At 56.1% G+C, this 17,977-nt stretch overlaps 2 protein-coding genes across 7 annotated transcripts in view; one reads left to right on the plus strand and one right to left on the minus strand.

Moving 5' to 3' along the window:
- Positions 1-379: 379 nt before the first annotated feature.
- On the minus strand, positions 380-6,234 carry ZDHHC24 (zinc finger DHHC-type containing 24). Of its 3 annotated transcripts, XR_010561541.1 has the most exons (5): positions 5,960-6,234; positions 5,118-5,395; positions 4,171-4,483; positions 1,007-1,168; positions 380-583 (listed from the first exon to the last, which is right to left on the minus strand). XR_010561541.1 is itself a non-coding variant. In XM_065407969.1 (4 exons), exons 1-3 carry the CDS (start codon positions 6,232-6,234, stop codon positions 4,173-4,175), a joined length of 864 nt encoding a protein of 287 aa, XP_065264041.1. In that variant the 3' UTR covers positions 380-1,168; positions 4,171-4,172. The 3 variants fall into 3 exon arrangements, 2 of the variants coding, with proteins under 2 accessions (XP_065264041.1, XP_065264043.1); XM_065407969.1 differs by having other exon boundaries at positions 380-1,168; XM_065407971.1 differs by lacking the exons at positions 380-583; positions 1,007-1,168 and adding an exon at positions 3,025-3,095.
- Positions 6,235-6,300: 66 nt separating this feature from the next.
- The window catches only part of ACTN3 (actinin alpha 3), a 32,823-nt gene continuing 21,146 nt past the window's right edge, over positions 6,301-17,977 (plus strand). The window contains exons 1-2 of one of the 4 annotated variants that reach the window (XM_065408437.1): positions 6,301-6,310; positions 8,424-8,497. In XM_065408437.1, coding sequence (XP_065264509.1) covers positions 8,429-8,497 — 69 coding nt within the window. In that variant the 5' untranslated portion in view covers positions 6,301-6,310; positions 8,424-8,428. Of the gene's footprint in view, positions 6,311-8,365; positions 8,498-17,977 lie in introns of those variants that run through there. The other 3 variants (XM_065408435.1, XM_065408436.1, XM_065408438.1) reach the window with 3 other exon arrangements.

Raw genomic sequence — 17,977 nt, forward strand, 5'->3', positions numbered from 1 at the left:
CACACAGAAGCTCAGCTAAAGGACCCTGCAACCCCTGGCCTTGGCAGCTGAGCCCCATGGGGAAGCATTTACAAGGGCCAGCACTGCAGCCACTGCACCAGCTGCCCAGGGATCCCTGCTGAGCTGGTCCTGGGGCCTTGGGAATCTCAAGGACAAAGGCCAACTGAGGTCCGTGTCTGGGAGCAATGCCAGACAGATTCAGATGGGGAATGAGGGGCAGAGGTTTAGCAGTGAGGGGGATTCCTCAGCAGGGCAGCTCTCCTGGGATAGGGGAATGCTCCACCCCTTGGGGACTTTACATCCAGGCTGCACAGCTCTAAAAGCCATGCTGTGGTCCCACCCCCAAATCTGGGCCGGGGGCAGGAAAGGCTGCAGGGGGTCAGGTTGGGGCTCAGAATGGGCCCCTCCAGAATCAGACAAATCAATCTTCAGGCACCATGCACCTGGGGCTTGGAGCCTTTATTGGAGAGCAGTGGGGACGATGCCAGAGGAAAGGCCCCCCTGGGAGAGGGGCTGGGTAAGGCAATGACTCCAGCCTCTGGGGGGTGGGCTGTCCTGCTGGGCTGGGCCAGCCATGGGAGAGCTGTGCAAACACAGAAGACAAGCAGTTTTAGCCCTGGGCTCGCAGAAGGGTGGTCTTGTACTGCTAGTGCTTTAAATGGAGCAGAACTGGGAACCACAAAAGGTTAGTGCAGTCAGGAGGGCACTGGACTGGGAGCCAGGACTCCTGGGCTCTATTCCCTGAGCTGGGCAGTCCCTTTTCCTCTGGGTGCCTGTTTACCCTCCCACCTTGGGTCTGTTACGACTGTGAGGTCTTCAGGGCAGGGACTGTTTCTCATTCTGTATTTGGGCTGCACCTGGAACAACAGGGGTCTCTGATCTTGCTCACGGGCTGCACTATGCCCAGTGCAACAGGGCCCCCAAATCTCGGTTGGAGTCTGTCCGGTGCCTGGTGCAACAGTCCCAACAACTGCAGAGTCCAGTGCAGATTGGCTCAATCACCCACCGGGCAGTGTCAGGACCCAGGTCAGATGGGGGTGCCAGTAACCCATGGGGCAGAGCAGTGGACACAGCTTGACACTTGCCCCTCAGCAGCGCTCCCCCTCCCGGGAGAGGCAAAGCCAGTGCCAGCCCCACTGCAGTACTGTAGCGCCATCCAGAAGGAGACCTGCAATCAGAGAGGGAGGGATCAGAGCTGACCTGGGCCATCATGGGCCAGGCCTCCCATGGGACAAACCCAGAGCAGTTTTGTGCCCCCCGTCCTCTGGCCCCTCTCAATGCCTGACAGGGACGAGAGAGGGTGGGGGATGATCCCTGGATCTCAGCCACAGACTGGCCAGCACAAATTCACTCCCCCTCCCACAGGCCTGAGGTTGCCAGCTCCACAACCAGCAATAACTGGAGCAGAGCAGCCTAAACTTGGGATGAACTGATTATGGAGCAGGGTGATAGGCTAGTGGGTTACAGTGTGGGGGCTGGGAAACAGGACTCCTAAGTTCCATCCCCAGCTCTGGGAGGGGAGAGGGGTCTAGTGGTTAGAGCGGCAGGGGAGGAGGGAGGTATGGGAGCCAGGACTCCTGGGTTCTGTTCTGTCCCTGGCTCTGCCGCTGACTCTCCAGTGACTTTGGGGGAGTCCCTTCCCTCTCTTGGTGCCTGTTTCCTTTCCGTCCTTTGTCTGTTCAGACTGACAGCTCTTGGGGCAGGCCCTGTCTCCCACTGTGTCTGTGCTGCACCTGATCTTGTGGGGGGCAAGGCTTTTAGGTGCTACTGTAATACCAATAGAACAGCAGTGTCCTGAGCTAGGCTCTCTCTCTGTCTGGGTGCCGGTCTGTCCCTCAGCCCACCAGCTGCTGACCCTTACCTCATTAATGAATTCATCTAGTGAGGGATCATTCCCATTTACAGATGGGGAAACTGAGGCACAGAGCAGGGAAAGGACATAGAATGATAGAATTGTAGGGCTGGAAAGGACCTCAGGAGGCCATCTAATCCATAGCCCCACGCTATGGCAGCGTTACATAGATCTAGCCCATCCCTGACAGGTGTGTGTCTAACCTGTTCTTAAAACCTCCAGTGACGGAGATTCCACATCCTCCCTGGGTGATCTGTTCCAGTGCTTAACCACCTGAGAGTTACAAAGTTTTTCCTGATAGCCACCTAAATCTCCCTTGCTGTGAATTAAGCCATTTATTTCTTGTCCTACCCTAGGTGGGCATGGAGAACAATTGCTCACCATCCTCTTTAGTACAACCTTTTACATATTTGAAGACTTATGTCCCCCTTCAGCCTTCAGTTCTCTCACCTAAACATGCCCAATTCTTTCAACCGTTCCTCACAAATCCTTGCTCTCCTATGGACTCTCCTGTTTGTTCAGAGCTTTCCTAAAGTGTGGGACACAAAACGGGACCCAGCACTCCAGCTGAGGCCTCAACAGTGCTGAGCAGAGCACAGCAATTACCTCCTGTGTCTTACATCCGCCCCCTCCTGCTGACAGAGCCCAGCATGACATTTGCCCTTTTCACAACAGCATCATGCTCTTGGCTCATGTTCAATTTGTGATCCACTACCCCCCAGATCCTTTTCTGCAACTCTGCTGCCTACCCAATACGTCCCCATTTGATAGTTGTGCATTTCATTTTTCTTTCCTAAATGGAGTACTTTGCACTTGTCTGTACTGACTTTCACCTTGCTGATTTCAGATCAGTTCTCCAGTTTATCACCATCATTTTTCATTCTAATTCCATGCACCAAAGAGCTGGCAGCCCCTCCCAGCTGGGCATCATCTGCAAATGTTATAAGCATACTCTTCACTCCATCATCCAAGGCATTAGTGAAAATACTGAATAGTACCAGATCCAGGACAGAACCCTGCAGGACCCCACTGAATACATCCTCCCAGTTTGACAGCGAACCATTGATAACTACTCTTTGAGGATGGTCTTTCAACCAGTTGTGCAGCCATTTTATAGCAATTTCATCTAGACGACATTTCCCTAGTTTACTTATGAGAATGTCCTGTGGGACTGTGTCAAAAGCTTTACTAAAGTCCAGAAATCATGTCCACTGCTTCCCCTTTATCCACTAGGCCAGTAACCCTGTCAAAGAAGGACATTAGATTGGTTTGGTATGATTGGTTCTTGACAAACCCATGCGGCTATTTCTTATAACCCTAGTTTCTTCTAGGTGCTTACAAACTGGTTGTTTAATCATTTGTTCCAGTATCTTTCCTATATTGTAGTTAGGCAGACTGGTCTATACATTCCCAGGTCCTACTCCTCCCCCCCCCCGTTTTTAAAGACAGATACTATGTTACCCTTTTCCAGTCCCCTGGGACCTCACCATAATGGTTCTGAGATTGCTTTGGCTAGTTCCTTAAGTACCATCGGGCAATTTTCATCAGGCCCTGCCAATGTGAATACATCTAACTTATCTAAATACTATAAAATCATGGAACTGCAGGGCTGGAAGGGACCTCAAGAGGCCATCAAGTCCACCTCCCTGCACTGAAGCAGAACCAAGTAAAACCTAGACCATCCCTAACAGGTGTTTGTCCAACATGTCCTTAAAAACCTCCACTGATAGGGATTCCACAACCTCCCCTGGAAGCCTGTTCCAGAGCTTAACTACCATTATAGTTAGGAAGTTTTTCCTACTATCTAACCTAAATCTCTCTTGCTGCAGATTAAGCCCATGACTGTCTGTCCTACCTTCGGTGGACATGGAGAACATTGGCCTCTTTACAACAGCCCTTAACATATATGAAGATTGTTCCTGCCCCCCCATCTCCTTTAATCTGTTCTTTCCCTAATCTGGTCTGAGATCCTTCCCCCATGCTAATAGTAATTGTTAAGCATCTGCTCCCAATTAACCTTTTTAGTGAAGACTGAAGCAAAAAAGGCATTAAACACTTCAACGTTCTCTCTCTCTCCTCCATTATATGCTCTCCTTCCCCATTGAGTAACGACCTACACTTTCCTTAGTCTTACTCTTATTTCTGATGTATTTAGAGAATCTCTTCTTGTACAAGGTCAGCAGCAGAGCTGGGAACAGAAACCAGGAGTCCTGCACCCCAGTGCCCTACCCATTATGCCAGTCAGCTGGTGTTGGCAAGGTGGCCGGGACCGTGGCACATCCTACCCCCTCAGCATCGGGGGTGGCCCCTGAACCCACCTTCAGAAAATGACTGCCTTGGTGGAGGGCTCAGTGCAGGGAGCTCTGCTCTCGAAGGCCACGCCATTCCCAGGAAGGGGGGAGGCCAGGAACGGGCACAGCCAGACGAGGTGCCACCTGTCCCCCAATGCCTCCTGCAGGTTGCGACGCCAGCCCAGGTCATAGCAGCGGCTCTTCCCAAACCACTCCCTGGTCGTCTGGCCACGCAGGCTTAGCAGCACGTGTAAGAACAGGAAGCCGGAGCAGAAGAGGAAACTGACCACGCAGGTGTCAGCCATGAAAGCATAGATGAAAGTCGAGGTGCTCACCTGGCCTGGGGAAACACAAGGGGGTGCAGTCAGTGCTAGGAGCCAGGCATTCCCCAAGGGTGCACCTAGCATCCCCCAGTCACAACCAAGTGTTGGCATGTTCCCATTAACCCTGCTCTGCTCCCTATTCCACTGACATGCGCCTGCCTCTGGGGTAGGGCACAGGGACTGTTTATACTGGGATATCATAATTGCCTCTGGAGTAGGGACTGAGGGAGGGCTGGGTGGCTCAGGTGACAGGGGAATGGGTTGTGGGGTTTCTAAGGAGCTGCCTATGCTGGAAGAGCCCCCGAGGTGCACACTCAAGCCACAATCTGCAAAAGCAACATGTGATTTAGGGGTTTCTCAGTTTCCAAGGAGATGTCCTAAAAGGATCTATTTTTCAGAGGGTAGAGGATCAGCAATTTATAAAATCAGGGCCCTTTATGGAGCTTCTGGCTGATGCCCAAATTCACTGAATTTTGATCTGATGTTCCCGAGGCTCGGCTGCAACTCACAAAGTTTTTTTATCTAGGTATTTCCTAGGTTTTTTTTTTTTAAATAAAACCAGTTGAGAACAGCTTGGTCCCAGGGGAACCAGTGGTACTCAGTCCCCACATGTGGATGGACCCCTCCCGGCAGGTCCTGCCATGGCTGTACCCGTCAGCAGCATGAGCCACGGCATAAGGAGGAGGACGATGCTGTGCAGGGTGACTCCCTCGTGCAGGAGGCCCATGAAGATGTCAGCGTTGAGCAGGCTGGCGTAGAGCAGGGCCACCCAGCCGTGCAACAGGAGGCACAGGAAGTAACGGTAGTTATGGTAGCCCACACACTGGCCCAGCAGCACACAGTGGTGGTCCCGGCGCAGCATGCACACGTTGCAGGTGTAGCAGTGATGACAGCGGGGGGGAACATGGGACTGGCAGGTGTAGCAGTACCTGGAAGGGAATCAGGGGGGTGATGCAGCATTTCTCTGTCTTCCCCCCCCCCCCCCCCCCCAGCATTCCAATAGCACATCATATTGTGCTTTCCCTAGGGCCGGAAATAGAGTGGCAGCCCCAAAAGCAGGGCAGTCCTGGGCAGGGAGTCCCCAGCAAAGGACAATGGGCAACTGTCCGCATCCCAATCCCAGGCCACTGCCATGCCCCATCTTGTAGAAGATCCCTCTCACAAACTCAGCGAATGGCAGCATCTGACAGTGCTCTAGCACCAACCTAAAGTTTGCCGGGTGCTGAGCTGCAGCTGCCTCAGGTGGGGCGCAGGTACTGTTTATACAGGGATCCCATCCCTCGCCCGGCACAGAGATGAAGCCGCCATGGGGGTAGAGGGGAATGGGGCTGTTTATACAGGGATCCCATCTCTCACCTGGCACAGAGATGCAGCCACCTCTGGAGTGGGGTGCCAGGGCTGTTTACATAGGGATCCCTTACCTGGCGCTGAGATGAAGGTGCCTCTGGGCTGTGGGAGAGCCCTCTGCCTCCCTCTAGCCCAGCCATACTCACTCCCAGCCCTGTCCCACGGCGCTTTCGGACAGCATGACACCTTTGATGCTTGGGCTGGTGGTGACGAAGAGGCCCATGTTGCCCAGCACGTTGGCCAGGAGGAAGAGCAGGAGGGGCAGGTGCAGGGCCAGGGGCAGCTGGGTGGGTTCTGCAGCCCAGAGAAGCAGGTAGAGCACCTCTATGCACACGGCCCCCATCAGGGCCACGGTCACACACAGGGGCAGGCACAGCGCGGCATCCAGGCGCTGCCACCGCCCGCCCCAGCCCGCCTGCATGGCTGCCAGGGGACGCCCCACGCGAGCGCTCCCAGGTGCACAGATCAGCCTCTCCCGCCGGGGGGGGGGGGCGGGGGTGCTGACTGCCACCCTGGCCTAAGGGGAGGGGGCGTCTCTCCTGGGCCTGGTACCCTCCCCAAGGTCTCTGCACGGGGGGGGGGGGGGGTATCTCTGTCCCGGATCGGGGCTCTAGGGAGGCCTCTCTTTCACTCTCCTCGGCCTCCGCTTCCGCCTCCAGCTCGGGCGCGGCAGCGCGCCCGGCCAATCAGGGGCTGGGAAGGCCGCTTTGCCCAACCTTCCCTCTGACAGAAACCGCGATCGACCAATCACGGTGCCCAGGGGCGGAGTCATGGTGCCCAGTGAGGGGAGCGGGGTCACCGTGCCCGGGGGAGTCATGGTGCCCAGTGAGGGGAGCGGGGTCACCGTGCCCAGGGGCGGAGTCATGGTGCCCAGTGAGGGGAGCGGGGTCACCGTGCCCGGGGGAGTCATGGTGCCCAGTGAGGGGAACGGGGTCACCGTGCCTGAGGGGCCCACAATGCCCCTCAGATGAAATTAGCAGAGCTTTGCCCTTTTTCAAGGTGGCCACCCTACCCCCTTGTTCCCGGGCCCATGCTCTGTCCTGCTGCCACACCTCGGTGCAGTCCAGCCCCTGCCCTGGAGGTTCATTCCGTGGTACCTCCTTTGGGTTGCTGGTTTGGTACAGACCCTCCCCTGACAAGTGCAGGCCGGAGACACCCACCATTCCACATGCTGCCCTGCGGGATGCCACACCCTGTGGTTGGACACATGCTGCCAGGCAGTGGCAGTGCTGGACAGTGCCTTGAAATCCCAGAGCCAAGCGGTTAGCGTTTGGGGTGGAGGGGGAACTGCCATTTTGGGGGAGGCAAATGGGCCTGGTTTGCAAAAGGTGAGAGTTCAGGGTTCAGGTCCCTGGAAATTTGGGTCCTCCTTTGAGATTTCCTCTCCGGCCCACAATCGCTAGCCACTTCTGGGAGCTCCCAGCCCAGCCTGTGCTGCTAATAATAGCCCTGGTGTAACCAGAGCCACAGCACAGGGAGAGGGCACTTGAGACCTGCAGTGCTGCTGCATTGAGGGGAATCAGTCTCCTCTAAGTCAGCTCCCCTAGTCCCTACAGCTTTCCCTTCCTGGGGCATTCTCCCCACCTGAGCCCCCCTGCAGGTGCCTGGGGTGTTTATGTGTTGCTGGGATGGGGGTGGGGTACCAGGTCACAGCTTCTCTGCCAGGTGCTGGCTGGTGGATATGGTATTGCCCTCCCAGGTCTCCCCACCTTGCATGGCACTGGTCAGTGACATGTTCTTCCCTGCAGGGGACTTGCAGAATGGTAGTTAGACTTGTGCTTCTTGCAAGTATCTCCAAAAGCTTTGTGCGGGGCGGGGGGGAGTGTCCGTCCCTTGATTTTAGAGCTGGGAAACTGAGGCACTGAGCAGGGATGGGACTTGGTCAAGGTCACACAACAGGGCACTGGCAGAGCTGGGAGTGCAACCTGGGAGTCCTGGCTCTATCACTGGCCAAGCTGCCTCCCTTTGATTTTTGCAGCTGACGCCATCCTATCCCTGCTCCCAGCTCATTCCTTGGCCCTGGGTTCCTCCCGATGACTTAATGGCCTTTTCCAGGTCTGACCCCTCTGCTCCTCATTGGGAACTGGCCGCCCCCAGCTCCCGCTGGGGCTTATTGTGCATTTCCTGTCCCCAGACCACCAGCAAGCCACCCTCCCTCCCCTCCAGGTACAAGGTCCCTTTAAGAGCCTGCAAGGAGGGGGGGTCGGGTCTGTGGCCTGCCAGCAGCTGTCCTCACCCTCCCTGGTTGGTGAGGACAGCCTCTCTATATCCTCCCCCTGGCCTTTTAAAGGTGGAACCTGATCCCCCTTCCCCAGGCTGATAATACTTAATGGGGACCAGTCACGTGGGTGGTTTTTGACCAGGAGCTCGGGACAGGGCAAAGCTGCCAGCCACCAGGGGCAGGGGGATCTGACCTCCAGGAGAAGGGAGCTGGTGCCTTGGGCAAGGGGCAGTACAGAGCAGCGAGGAGGGCCTGTGAGAGGGACAACCGGAGGCTAAGGGGGAAGAGGGGACAGTCAGACGTGCAGAGAGGGACAAGAGGACAAGCCATGATGACCACGCAAGTAGAGAGCCATATCCAGTACAACCACTCGTACATGATGACCGAAGAGTACATGCAGCAGGAGGAGGACTGGGACCGGGACCTGTTGCTGGACCCCGCCTGGGAGAAGCAGCAGAGGAAGGTGGGTGGCTATGGGGGACAGTTATGGGCAGGGGAAGCAGGGTGGGAGCCTGCGAGAGGTGCTGTGGGAGGGTTCCCATGGTGCCCAGGTTTGGAGAACTGGGCAAGGGGCTGTGTCTGCCTGATGGGGAGAGTCAGGGCCCATGGGGGAAACTCAGCAGGGTAGGAACCTCAGAGAGGTACCAGGCACTATGGTGAGAGGCTGGCCCAGGGCCCCATCTCTGCAAGCGAGAGAGTCAGGTGGGACTCGGGGGAGGGGGGGATCCTGAGCAGGAGAGAGGCCAAGTTGGGCACTGGATGGACAGGTACGGGATGCCATTACTGTAAAGATTTGGGGCTTTCGGGGGGCAGCCACTGACTGGTGCTAGGGGTTACACGGGTGGGTGCAGGCCAGATCTCATCTCTGTGAGGGGCAGCCTCCGAGCGGTGCCAGGTGCTTGGAGTTACAGGGGCCGGGCACAGGGCTCCATCTCTGCAAGGGGCAGCCCCAGGTGCCCTGGGTTACAGGGGCAGGCAGAAGCCCCCATCTCTGCAAGGGCAGTCTCCAAGCAGTGCACAAGGTTGGAGAGCCGGGCTCCGTGCCATGTAGGATTGTCAGGAGCCAAGCCCCAAAGTGGCGGGTGTGGGGAGGTGATCTTTGGAGCAGGCAGCTGCTGTGCAAGGGTAACTGATACGGCTTGATGCCCCTTCCCAGCCCCCAGCCCCAGATGGGTGACGCCAGCAGTGGGGAGTTTGAGGAGGCTGCTGCATGTGTCCTGGAACAGAGTCTGTGGCATCCAAACTATGTCAGGAATGTTGGGGATGCAAGAGCCCTGCTGGGCTAAATATACCCACCTGCCTCGCTGCGATCTGGGCAATCTGGGCTCGGGGCAGGCTGTGCACCAGGCTCCTCCAGGTGTATGTGGCATGCTCGCCCGCTTGGGCCGAGATGTGTGTGCAGTGGCTGTGAGAACCTCGGGCGATTGGTTCACGCACACATACCACACATCCAAACTCTCCCTTGCAACAACCCCTGCATACACTGACCCACAGCGACCCCACTCTCACATACACACAACCCCCCTGCAAACACTGACCCACAACAACCCCACTCACACACACACAACAACCCCACTCACACACACACAACAACCCCCCTGCATACACTGACCAACAACAACCCCACTCATACACCCACAACAACCCTCTGCAAACACTGACCCACAACAACCCCCCTGCAAACACTGACCACCCACAAAAACCCCACTCCCACACACAACCTCCCTGCAAACACTGACACACAACAACCCCATTCCCACACACAACAACCCCCCTGCATACACTCACCCACAACAACCCCACTCTCACACACACACACAACCTCCCTGCAAACACTGACCATCCACAAAACCCCACTCCCACACATAACCCCCCCACATACTGACCCACAACAACCCTCCTGCATACACTGACCCACAACCCCACTCTCACCCCCACACCACAACCCCCCTGCATACACTGACCCACAATAACCCCACTCTCATGCACACACAACCCCCCTACATACACTGACCCACAACAACCCCCTGTACACTGACCCACGACAACTCCATTATCATACACACACAACTCCCCTGCATACACTGATCCATAACAACCCCACTCTCACACACACACAACCCCCTACATATACTAACCTACAACAACCCCACTCCTACACACAACTACCCTCCCGCATACAGTGACCCACAACAAACTCACACACACACACACACACACACACACCAGCTCCCCCCATTCTCTCTCTCACACACACACTATCAAAGTGAGACACCCCCAGAGAGCAGTGGGCCTGATCCTGATCTCAGCCCGCAACACATCCAGGCTGTCTCCCTTGCAATTGATGCAGTACCACTGGCGTGAGTGGGAGCAGGAGCAGGCCCAGCGACTTCTGTGCCCCTTGCCCCAGGAACCTCTGTCAAAGTCCATGTTCTTATGCCCAGGTGGATAGGGCCCAGGAACCCCTAGAGCCAGAGCACAACCCAAACTGCTAACCCAAAGCCCCTGGTCCCAGCACCACAGAACTCTCGGCTGAGGCATGCCCAGGGGGCTGCAATGTAGCAGGCGTGCACATTGCTGTTCTCCGTCGGGCGCGGGTGCCACGTGTCCCCTCCATTTGGTTCTGCCCAAACCATTGGAGTCTTTCTCCCCTGGTCTGCCACTGCTGCAGGGAGCTTTGAGCAGGTGGGGATGGTGCAAGGTGGGATGTTCCTTCCTCCTACCAGCCCTAATCTTGATCCCCAGCCCCCCAGGATCCTCTCCGCCTGTACCCCTTGGGGCAATAACACCAGGCTCTAACCTGGCACCCTATATCCAGGGCGGTGGCACAGCTACATCAGGTGAGGAAAGGCTATTAGAGCCCCTGTGGCCAGGGGACAGCCAGGCTGCCCCTCCTGGCAAGGAGCACTGTCCGGCTAGGGGCACATCACAGATAATGCCACCCTCCTTGAAGTAGTTGCCTCCAATGTAAAGGTCAGGATGTAGGGTCAGGGCAGGTCCTGATCCTCCCTACACCAGGGCAACTCTGGGGATCTCTGGTTGACTCTGGATTGGTCCTGGGGAAGCTGAGATCAGAATCCGGCCTTGGCCTCGTTGCAGTCAGGGGGTGACTCTGGAGATCAGAATTCAGCCCTTTCTGTTGGCACAAGTCCCCACCGAATGGTGCTGCTGTCTAGGTCAAGCTGCAGGCTGGGTATTGCCAGCCCTTATCCAGCCTGCACAATGCTGCCCTGAGTCCCACAAGTACCACTCGCTCACACTGGAGCGCTTGGGCCACCGCTCCCCACCCTCCCCATACAGATGTTTGCCTGTCCCTGCTCACCTGTTGTCTCATTGACACACGGTCCTGTCAGCCTGTGGAACTCACTGCTACACCCTGAACTCTAGCAATTGGGGTCAAGAAGGTGTTTTCTCTGGGGGCAGGTTATCCTACCACTGCAGGGCTCTTGCCCCTTCCTCTGAGCAGCTAGTGCTGGGTATTGGGGTGACGGGATACTGGGGTAGACGGGCCCTGAGCTGACCCTAGTGGGCTACGCCTGTGCGAGTTTGCACCGGCTCTTTGTTAGACTCTTGTGTTAAGTTGTCAGGGAAGGGCCCAGTGCACAGGTTGTGTGTGTGCGTATGTGTGTGTGGAACCCAGTGTGTCAGTGCTTTGGGTATGCGTGTACGTGTGTGTGTGTGTGTGTGTGTGTGTGTGTGTACCAGTGCTCTGGGTGTGTACCCTGGTGTACCAGTGTTATGCAGATCAGTGCTCTGGGTGTCTGTGTGTGCGTACTCTGATGTGTCAGTGCTGTGTTTGTGTGTGTGTGCACACCCCAGTGTGTCAGTGCTTGGGAGGGTGCCAACATGACACAGACAGGTGACCTGCCCGATTGTTCCGTCTGAGAACCTAACACCCCCTCAGGGATCCCCATCCCCCAAGCCGCCTGTTGGAGGAATCTGCATGTCTTGATTTTTTCCCCAGAGTGTCTGATTAAGTTGTCTGCTGTTTGGGGCAGGGACTGTCATTCTGTTCTGTGTTTGTACCGTGCTTAGCACAACGGGGGATCCTCAGCACTACCCCAGTACAAAGAATAGGCATTTGATCAGAGCAGAGGATTGTCTGTTTTGAGTCCCTCACCCCCTTGTTAGTGGAGCAGGGATAGTTTCATGTGCTTGGGAAGCTGTTCCTGCTGATGCGAGTGTTTTGGGGGATTGGGAAGGGGGATCAGGTGGCTGCTGCTATTCCAGACGCCCTGTCCTTGTAAGGTGGTTTCTATAATAAACTGCCCCCCCACCCTCTGTCTGCCCCCCGCTGCTTCCCGGGTGGGGTGAGCTCATGTGGGTATTTTGGAAGAGGACACCTCTTAATTAGGCTATGGCCTAGGAGAGGGGGGCAGGGTGGGGTGGGGGCTACAGCAGCCCCACAGCCTGGGTGAGCCTTGCTGTTGGGCTCCTGTGGGAGAGGCTATTTAAAGAGGGCTGGAAGAGACCGTGAATCAACTACAGAGACGGGGAGGGGCACACGTGCTTCCATGGGCAGAGCAGGTGGCTTCAAGAGGATTGTGTGTGTGTGTGCTTGTGGGACAGGGGGGAGGGTGAGTGCCAGGGGCTGAGGGGAGTGGGGTCCAGTGATTAGGGCACTGGATTGGGAGCCAGGACTCCTAGGCTCTGTTCTCAGATCTGGGAGGGGATGTGGGATCTAATGGTTAGAGTGGGGATGGGGGGGCTGGAATTCAGGACTACTGGGTTCTCTTTCCACATTTGCTGTGTGACATTGCACCGGTCTCTCTGCCTCGATTTCCCTGTCTGTAGGATGGGACTAGTGCTATCTACAGACAGGTGTTTGCAGAGCACCTTGCAATCCTTCTGGGAGAAGGGTTTCCTGGTATCCCTGTCGCAGGTGCCCCACCGCCAGCCCGCAGGCCTGCTCTACCCTGAATGTTCTGCAGAGCCCCACACAGCCAGCCCACAGGCCAACTCTACCCAGAATGCCCTGTTCTCGTGCGCTCCCTCCGCCCTGTACAAGGCCAGTGTAAGCTGTGGAAATGGCTGCATGAGGGGCTGGGGCTGGGGCATGTGGGGAGGGACCACACTCAGGGCCGGCTCCAGGGTTTTGGCCGCCCCAAGCAGCCAAAACCAAAAAAAAAAAAAAAAAAAAAAAGCCGCGATCGCGATCTAAAAAAAGCCGCGATCGCGATCTGCGGCGGCAATTCGGCGGGAGGTCCTTCACTCCCAGGCGGAGTGAGGGACCGTCCGCCGAATTGCCGCTGAATACCTGGACCTGCCGCCCCTCTCCAGAGCGGCCGCCCCAAGCACCTGCTTGAGAAGCTGGTGCCTGGAGCCGGCCCTGACCACACTGCAGCAGGGCTGGGAATGTGCTGCTGTTCCAGCACAGGAGCTCCTGTCTATGCTAAGGGCCCTTAGACTCACACAGTCTGACCCCCTGCAGCACCTTCCCTCGAGCCGATTCCTGCCCCAGCCCAGATCTGGTGGCAGGACCATCGCCTAGAGCCCTCTGGCCTGGATTTAAAGCCCCCAAGGACTGGAGAATCTCCTCCCCCCATCCAAGGGGAAGCTACCCAGTGGGGAATCCCCCTCCTTGCTAAACATCTGCCTTCGTTCCAGACTGGATTTGTCCAGCATCTGCTCCCAGCCACTGGCCCTGCTAGGCCTTTGTCTGTGAGATTCTCGAGTCCCCACGGATCAGAAATCTCCCATGTTGGTGCCTCTAGCCCTGGATCAAGGTCCAGCCCCATCCCCCCATCCCCCGTCATGCTGAATCATGGGGGCTGCTTCAGTCTCTGGCCAGCAGGCAAGTTCCCAGCAGGCAGGTCGTTCTGTGCACCCTCCTCCCTGGTCTTTCACAGCGCAGCCCCAGGACTGGATGCAAGGTCTCAGCTGGGAGATGGAAGGGGGATCTCTGAGTTGGGGGGTACAGCCAGAATTGGGGAAGGAGCAGGGAGGGATCTGCCCTGAGGATGCTCAAGTGCTCGCTGCTTGGAGGTCCACAACTGGAGGAGGCGGAGATGCAGCCATACACTTCCTTGAGCAACCGGCAGGACGGGGGGAGGTCTGTGCGGCTGAGCATCAGGGGAACGAGACTAGTGGAGGGGGTGAAAGCTGGAGAGGGCAGAGAGCCTGGGTGAATCTCAGGGGGAGCAGCCTTGGCCAAGAGATGGGCAGGGTGGGGAACTGGAGACATGCCGGGAGCACAAAGCTCTCCCTGACCCCCGCAATGGAAGGGAAGATGGGGGAAGGGATGTGTGGGGATGGATGGACAGAGAGACGACTGGAATGGGGAGAAGGGAAGAAAGGCTGCCTGGAGAGAGGGGTGCCCGGGGAAGGCTGGATGGCTGGAGGCGGGTGCTGGATGGCCAGATGAATAAATGCGGTGCAGTGTGTGTAGATGTGGGTGGATGAGCACAGGCCAAGCTGGGAGTGGGGAAGCCCCCCACCCCCATGCTGCGTCAGCTCCCAGCGTATTTACCAGCACCCACAGGGAGGGCAGCCCCTCAGACTATTGTGTTAGCTGGAGCCAAATCCCTTAAGCCCTTGTAAATAGCGGGGAATGAGCCACAAATACTCCTGCCATAACAAAGGATTAGCCCCAGGGGATCCCAGCCCGCTGCCAGGCACAGGACAGAGCTTCCCAGTGCCAGTGGAAATCCGGCTGTGCCGCAGCTCCCGCTGCCCAGGTAGATGCCTGCTGGGTGAGCAGGGAGCCAGAGTGCCGGCGCGTGGCTGGGGGAGTGGTGGGGTAGGGGCTGGGAGCAAAAGCAGCTTCCCCAGAGACACACCAGGCCAGCCTCCTGCCAGGCAGCATAGACCAGTGGCTGTTGGACTTTTCCGGCATGGCCCCGTAGTGTAGACACAACTTACACCGACAAAAGGAGTAGGAACCCCTCCCTGAAGGAAGGGTTATGTCTACACATGCCCTTCGTCTGCACAGCTGTGTCTGCTCTGGGAGCTACAGCAGTCAGGGTATTTTGTTCACATCTCCGACTTACCTCGCTATGCTGATATAGCCCCGGCTAGGATGCTGGAGTGTGAGCCAGGATGCATGGCTTCTAATCCCACCTCTGGGAGGGGAATGGTGTCTAGGGGTTAGAGCACAGGGGCTCTGAGCCAGGACTTCTGGGTTCTATCCCTAGCTCTGGGAGGGGCGTGGGACCTAGTGGTTGGAGAAGGAGGTGGGGCTGGGACTCAGGACTCCTGGGTTCTATTCCCACCTTTGCCTTTGACCTTGGGCAAGTTACTCTTGATGCTGCTGTTACTCCCCTCTTGATGCTGCTGTTTGTCCTCCCCCCGTTTGTCTGAGCTCTTGGGGGCAGGCTGTGTCTCTTGTCTGTGCAGTGCTTTGTACGCCAGAGGCTGATCCTAGTTAGGGTTTGTTCAGCGCCCATTCCAGGGGGAGCTGCCCCACTAGGGAATCCCTGCTAAACATTTTCCCCTTCTTCCCAGGGTGGGTTTGTCCAGCGTTGGCTCCTGGTTCTGCTCAGCTTTTGTCTGTGAGATTCATGAGCCTCCTCAGGTCTGAAATGTCCTCGTGTTCGCAGCTCTAGCTTGGGATGCAGCCCCCTCTGAATTGCAGGGCTGCTTTAGTGTCTGGCCAGATGGCAGGATCCCAGCCTGTGGGCCTTTCCTGTGGCTCCTCTCTGCCCCTCCCCAGGCTTTCACAGTGGGGCTGTGGGCTCTGCCACATTGTGTACAGAGGCCCCATCCCCTCCCTGCACTGCCCACCCACGGTCTGCACATCCTGGGATCACATTAGCCCTTACACTGAGAGCTTGTGTCTAGGAAACCCACCTGGCACAGTCCCCTGGTAGGGCTGGGCCTTGTACAGGGGCTTATGAGTCTGCTGCTGGCCTCTGTGAATGGAGAGTCATTTAGCTCCAGCCGTAGAGGCAGGGCTGTGTGTCTAGTGGGGTCCTGCAGGGATCGGTTCTAGGCCAGGTGCTGATTAACATTTTAATCAGAGACCAGGAAGTAAATATAAAGTTACTGCTGGTGAAGTGTGCACATGACACAAAGATGGTGGTGTGATCAGGTCGGGCCATTCCTTGATCGCTTGGTAGAGTGGGCCCATTCAAACCCCGTGTTTTAATACAGCCAAATGCAAAGTTATACTCCCGGGGGCAAGGAGGGCAGGTCAGCCCCCGCAGAATGAGGGACAGTGTCCTGGGAAGCAGTGACTGAAAAAGACCTAGGGGGTCAGAATGGACCAGCAACTCAGCATGAGCTCCCAGTGTGACTGCCCAAAAAGGGCGAATGCAGCCCATGGATGAATAAACGGGAGTAGCTGGGAGGTGATTTTCCCTCAGGACATGGCACTGATGGGCTGGTACTGGGACTGTGTATAGCGCTGGGATCCACACTTTAGACTGGATGTTGAGAAATTGGAGAGGGTGCCGAAAAGAGCCACAACAAATGATTCAAGGACTGGAGAAAATGCCTGATTGTGAGAACGGGAAAGAGCTCCATCTGTTTAGCGTCTCCAAAAGGAGATTTAGAGGTGATTGATCACGGTGTACAAGGACCTTCGCGGGGAGAAAGCCCTGGGTACTAGAGGGCTCTTTAATCTAGCAGAAACAGGCAGAACAAGAACCATAAGAACATAAGACCGGCCATACTGGGTCAGACCAATGGTCCTTCTAGCCCAGTATCCTGTCTGCCGACCGTGGCCAGTGCCAGGTGCTTCAGAGGGAATGAACAGAACAGGTACTCATCAAGTGATCCATCCCCTGCCGCCCATTCCCAGCTTCTGGCAAACAGATGCTAGGGACATCATCCCTGTCCATCCTGGCTAATAGCCACTGATGGACCTATCCTTCATGAACTTCTTTTTTGAACCCTATTATAGTCTTGGCCTTCACAACATCCTCTGGCAGAGTTCCACAGGTTGCCTGTGCATTGTGTGAAGAAATACGTCCTTTCCTTTGTTTTAAACCTGCTGCCTATTAATTTCATTTTGTGACCCTAGTTCTTGTGTTATGAGGAGGAGTAAATAACACTTCCTTATTCACTTTCTCCACACCAGTCATGATTTTGTAGACCTCTATCCTATCCCCTCTTAGTCGTCTCTTTTCCGAGCTGAAAAGTCCCAATCTTATTAATCTCTCCTCATACAGAAGCTGTTCCATACCCCTCATCATTTTTGTTGCCCTTTTCTGAACCTTTTCCAATTCCAACATATCTTTTTTGAGATGGAGTGACCCCATCTGCACGCAGTATTCAAGATGTGAGCGTACTAGGCTTGGAGTAAAAGCCAGACAACCTCAAATGAGAAATAAGGCCCATTTTTCACAGGGAGGGTGACTACCCAGTGGAACAAACCCCCCAGGGCAGGGTGGATTCTCCAGCTCCAGTAGGGAGATCAGACAGCAAGTGTGAAAAATCGGGACTGGGTGGGGGGGGGGGGTAATAGGAGCCTATATAAGAAAAAGATCCAAAAATCGGGACTGTCCCTATAAAATCGGGACATCTGGTCACCCTAAGCTCCAGGCCGGCTGCCTTTCTGGAAGATGCTTTAGTCAAATACAAGTCTCACAGTGCTCAATGCAGGGGTGCCTGAGTGACATTCTCTGGCCTGTGATATACAGGAGGGCAGACTACATGATCTAATGGTCCCTTCTGGCCTTGAAATCTACTAAATGGAGCCACCGAGAGGGGAAAGGGCTTGTTCAAGACCAGTAGCCGAGCTGGGAATGGAAGCCAGGTGTCCTGATGCCAGGTGCAATGCATAAGCCATTAGACCATGCTGCCTCCCTTAAGATTTCATTGTCACTCAGGCCTTGGGGCTGGATGCTGAAAAGGCGCCTGCTCCACATCTCTGCGTCATCCACTGAGCCCTCTGGCAGAGCTCAAGGGGGGGTGCACATCCCTGGTGACACCTTGGGGGCCTGCTCAGGCGCGGGAGGTGGCAGCTTGGCATTCGGATGATGCTATGAAATTCTAGGGCCCC

Source organism: Emys orbicularis, chromosome 7, assembly GCF_028017835.1.
Source record: "Emys orbicularis isolate rEmyOrb1 chromosome 7, rEmyOrb1.hap1, whole genome shotgun sequence".
NCBI classification, from domain to species: Eukaryota; Metazoa; Chordata; order Testudines; family Emydidae; genus Emys; species Emys orbicularis.

Excerpts from the sequence above, each read along its gene's own strand:
- ZDHHC24 (XM_065407969.1), bottom strand. The coding sequence starts at position 6,234 with ATGCAGGCGGGCTGGGGCGGGCGGTGGCAGCGCCTGGATGCCGCGCTG. Across the intron at positions 5,396-5,959 it reads GCCGTGGGACAGGGCTGGGA|GTACTGCTACACCTGCCAGT; the intron begins GTGAGTATGGCT and ends ATTCCCTTCCAG. Across the intron at positions 4,484-5,117 it reads GTGGCTCATGCTGCTGACGG|GCCAGGTGAGCACCTCGACT; the intron begins GTACAGCCATGG and ends GTGTTTCCCCAG.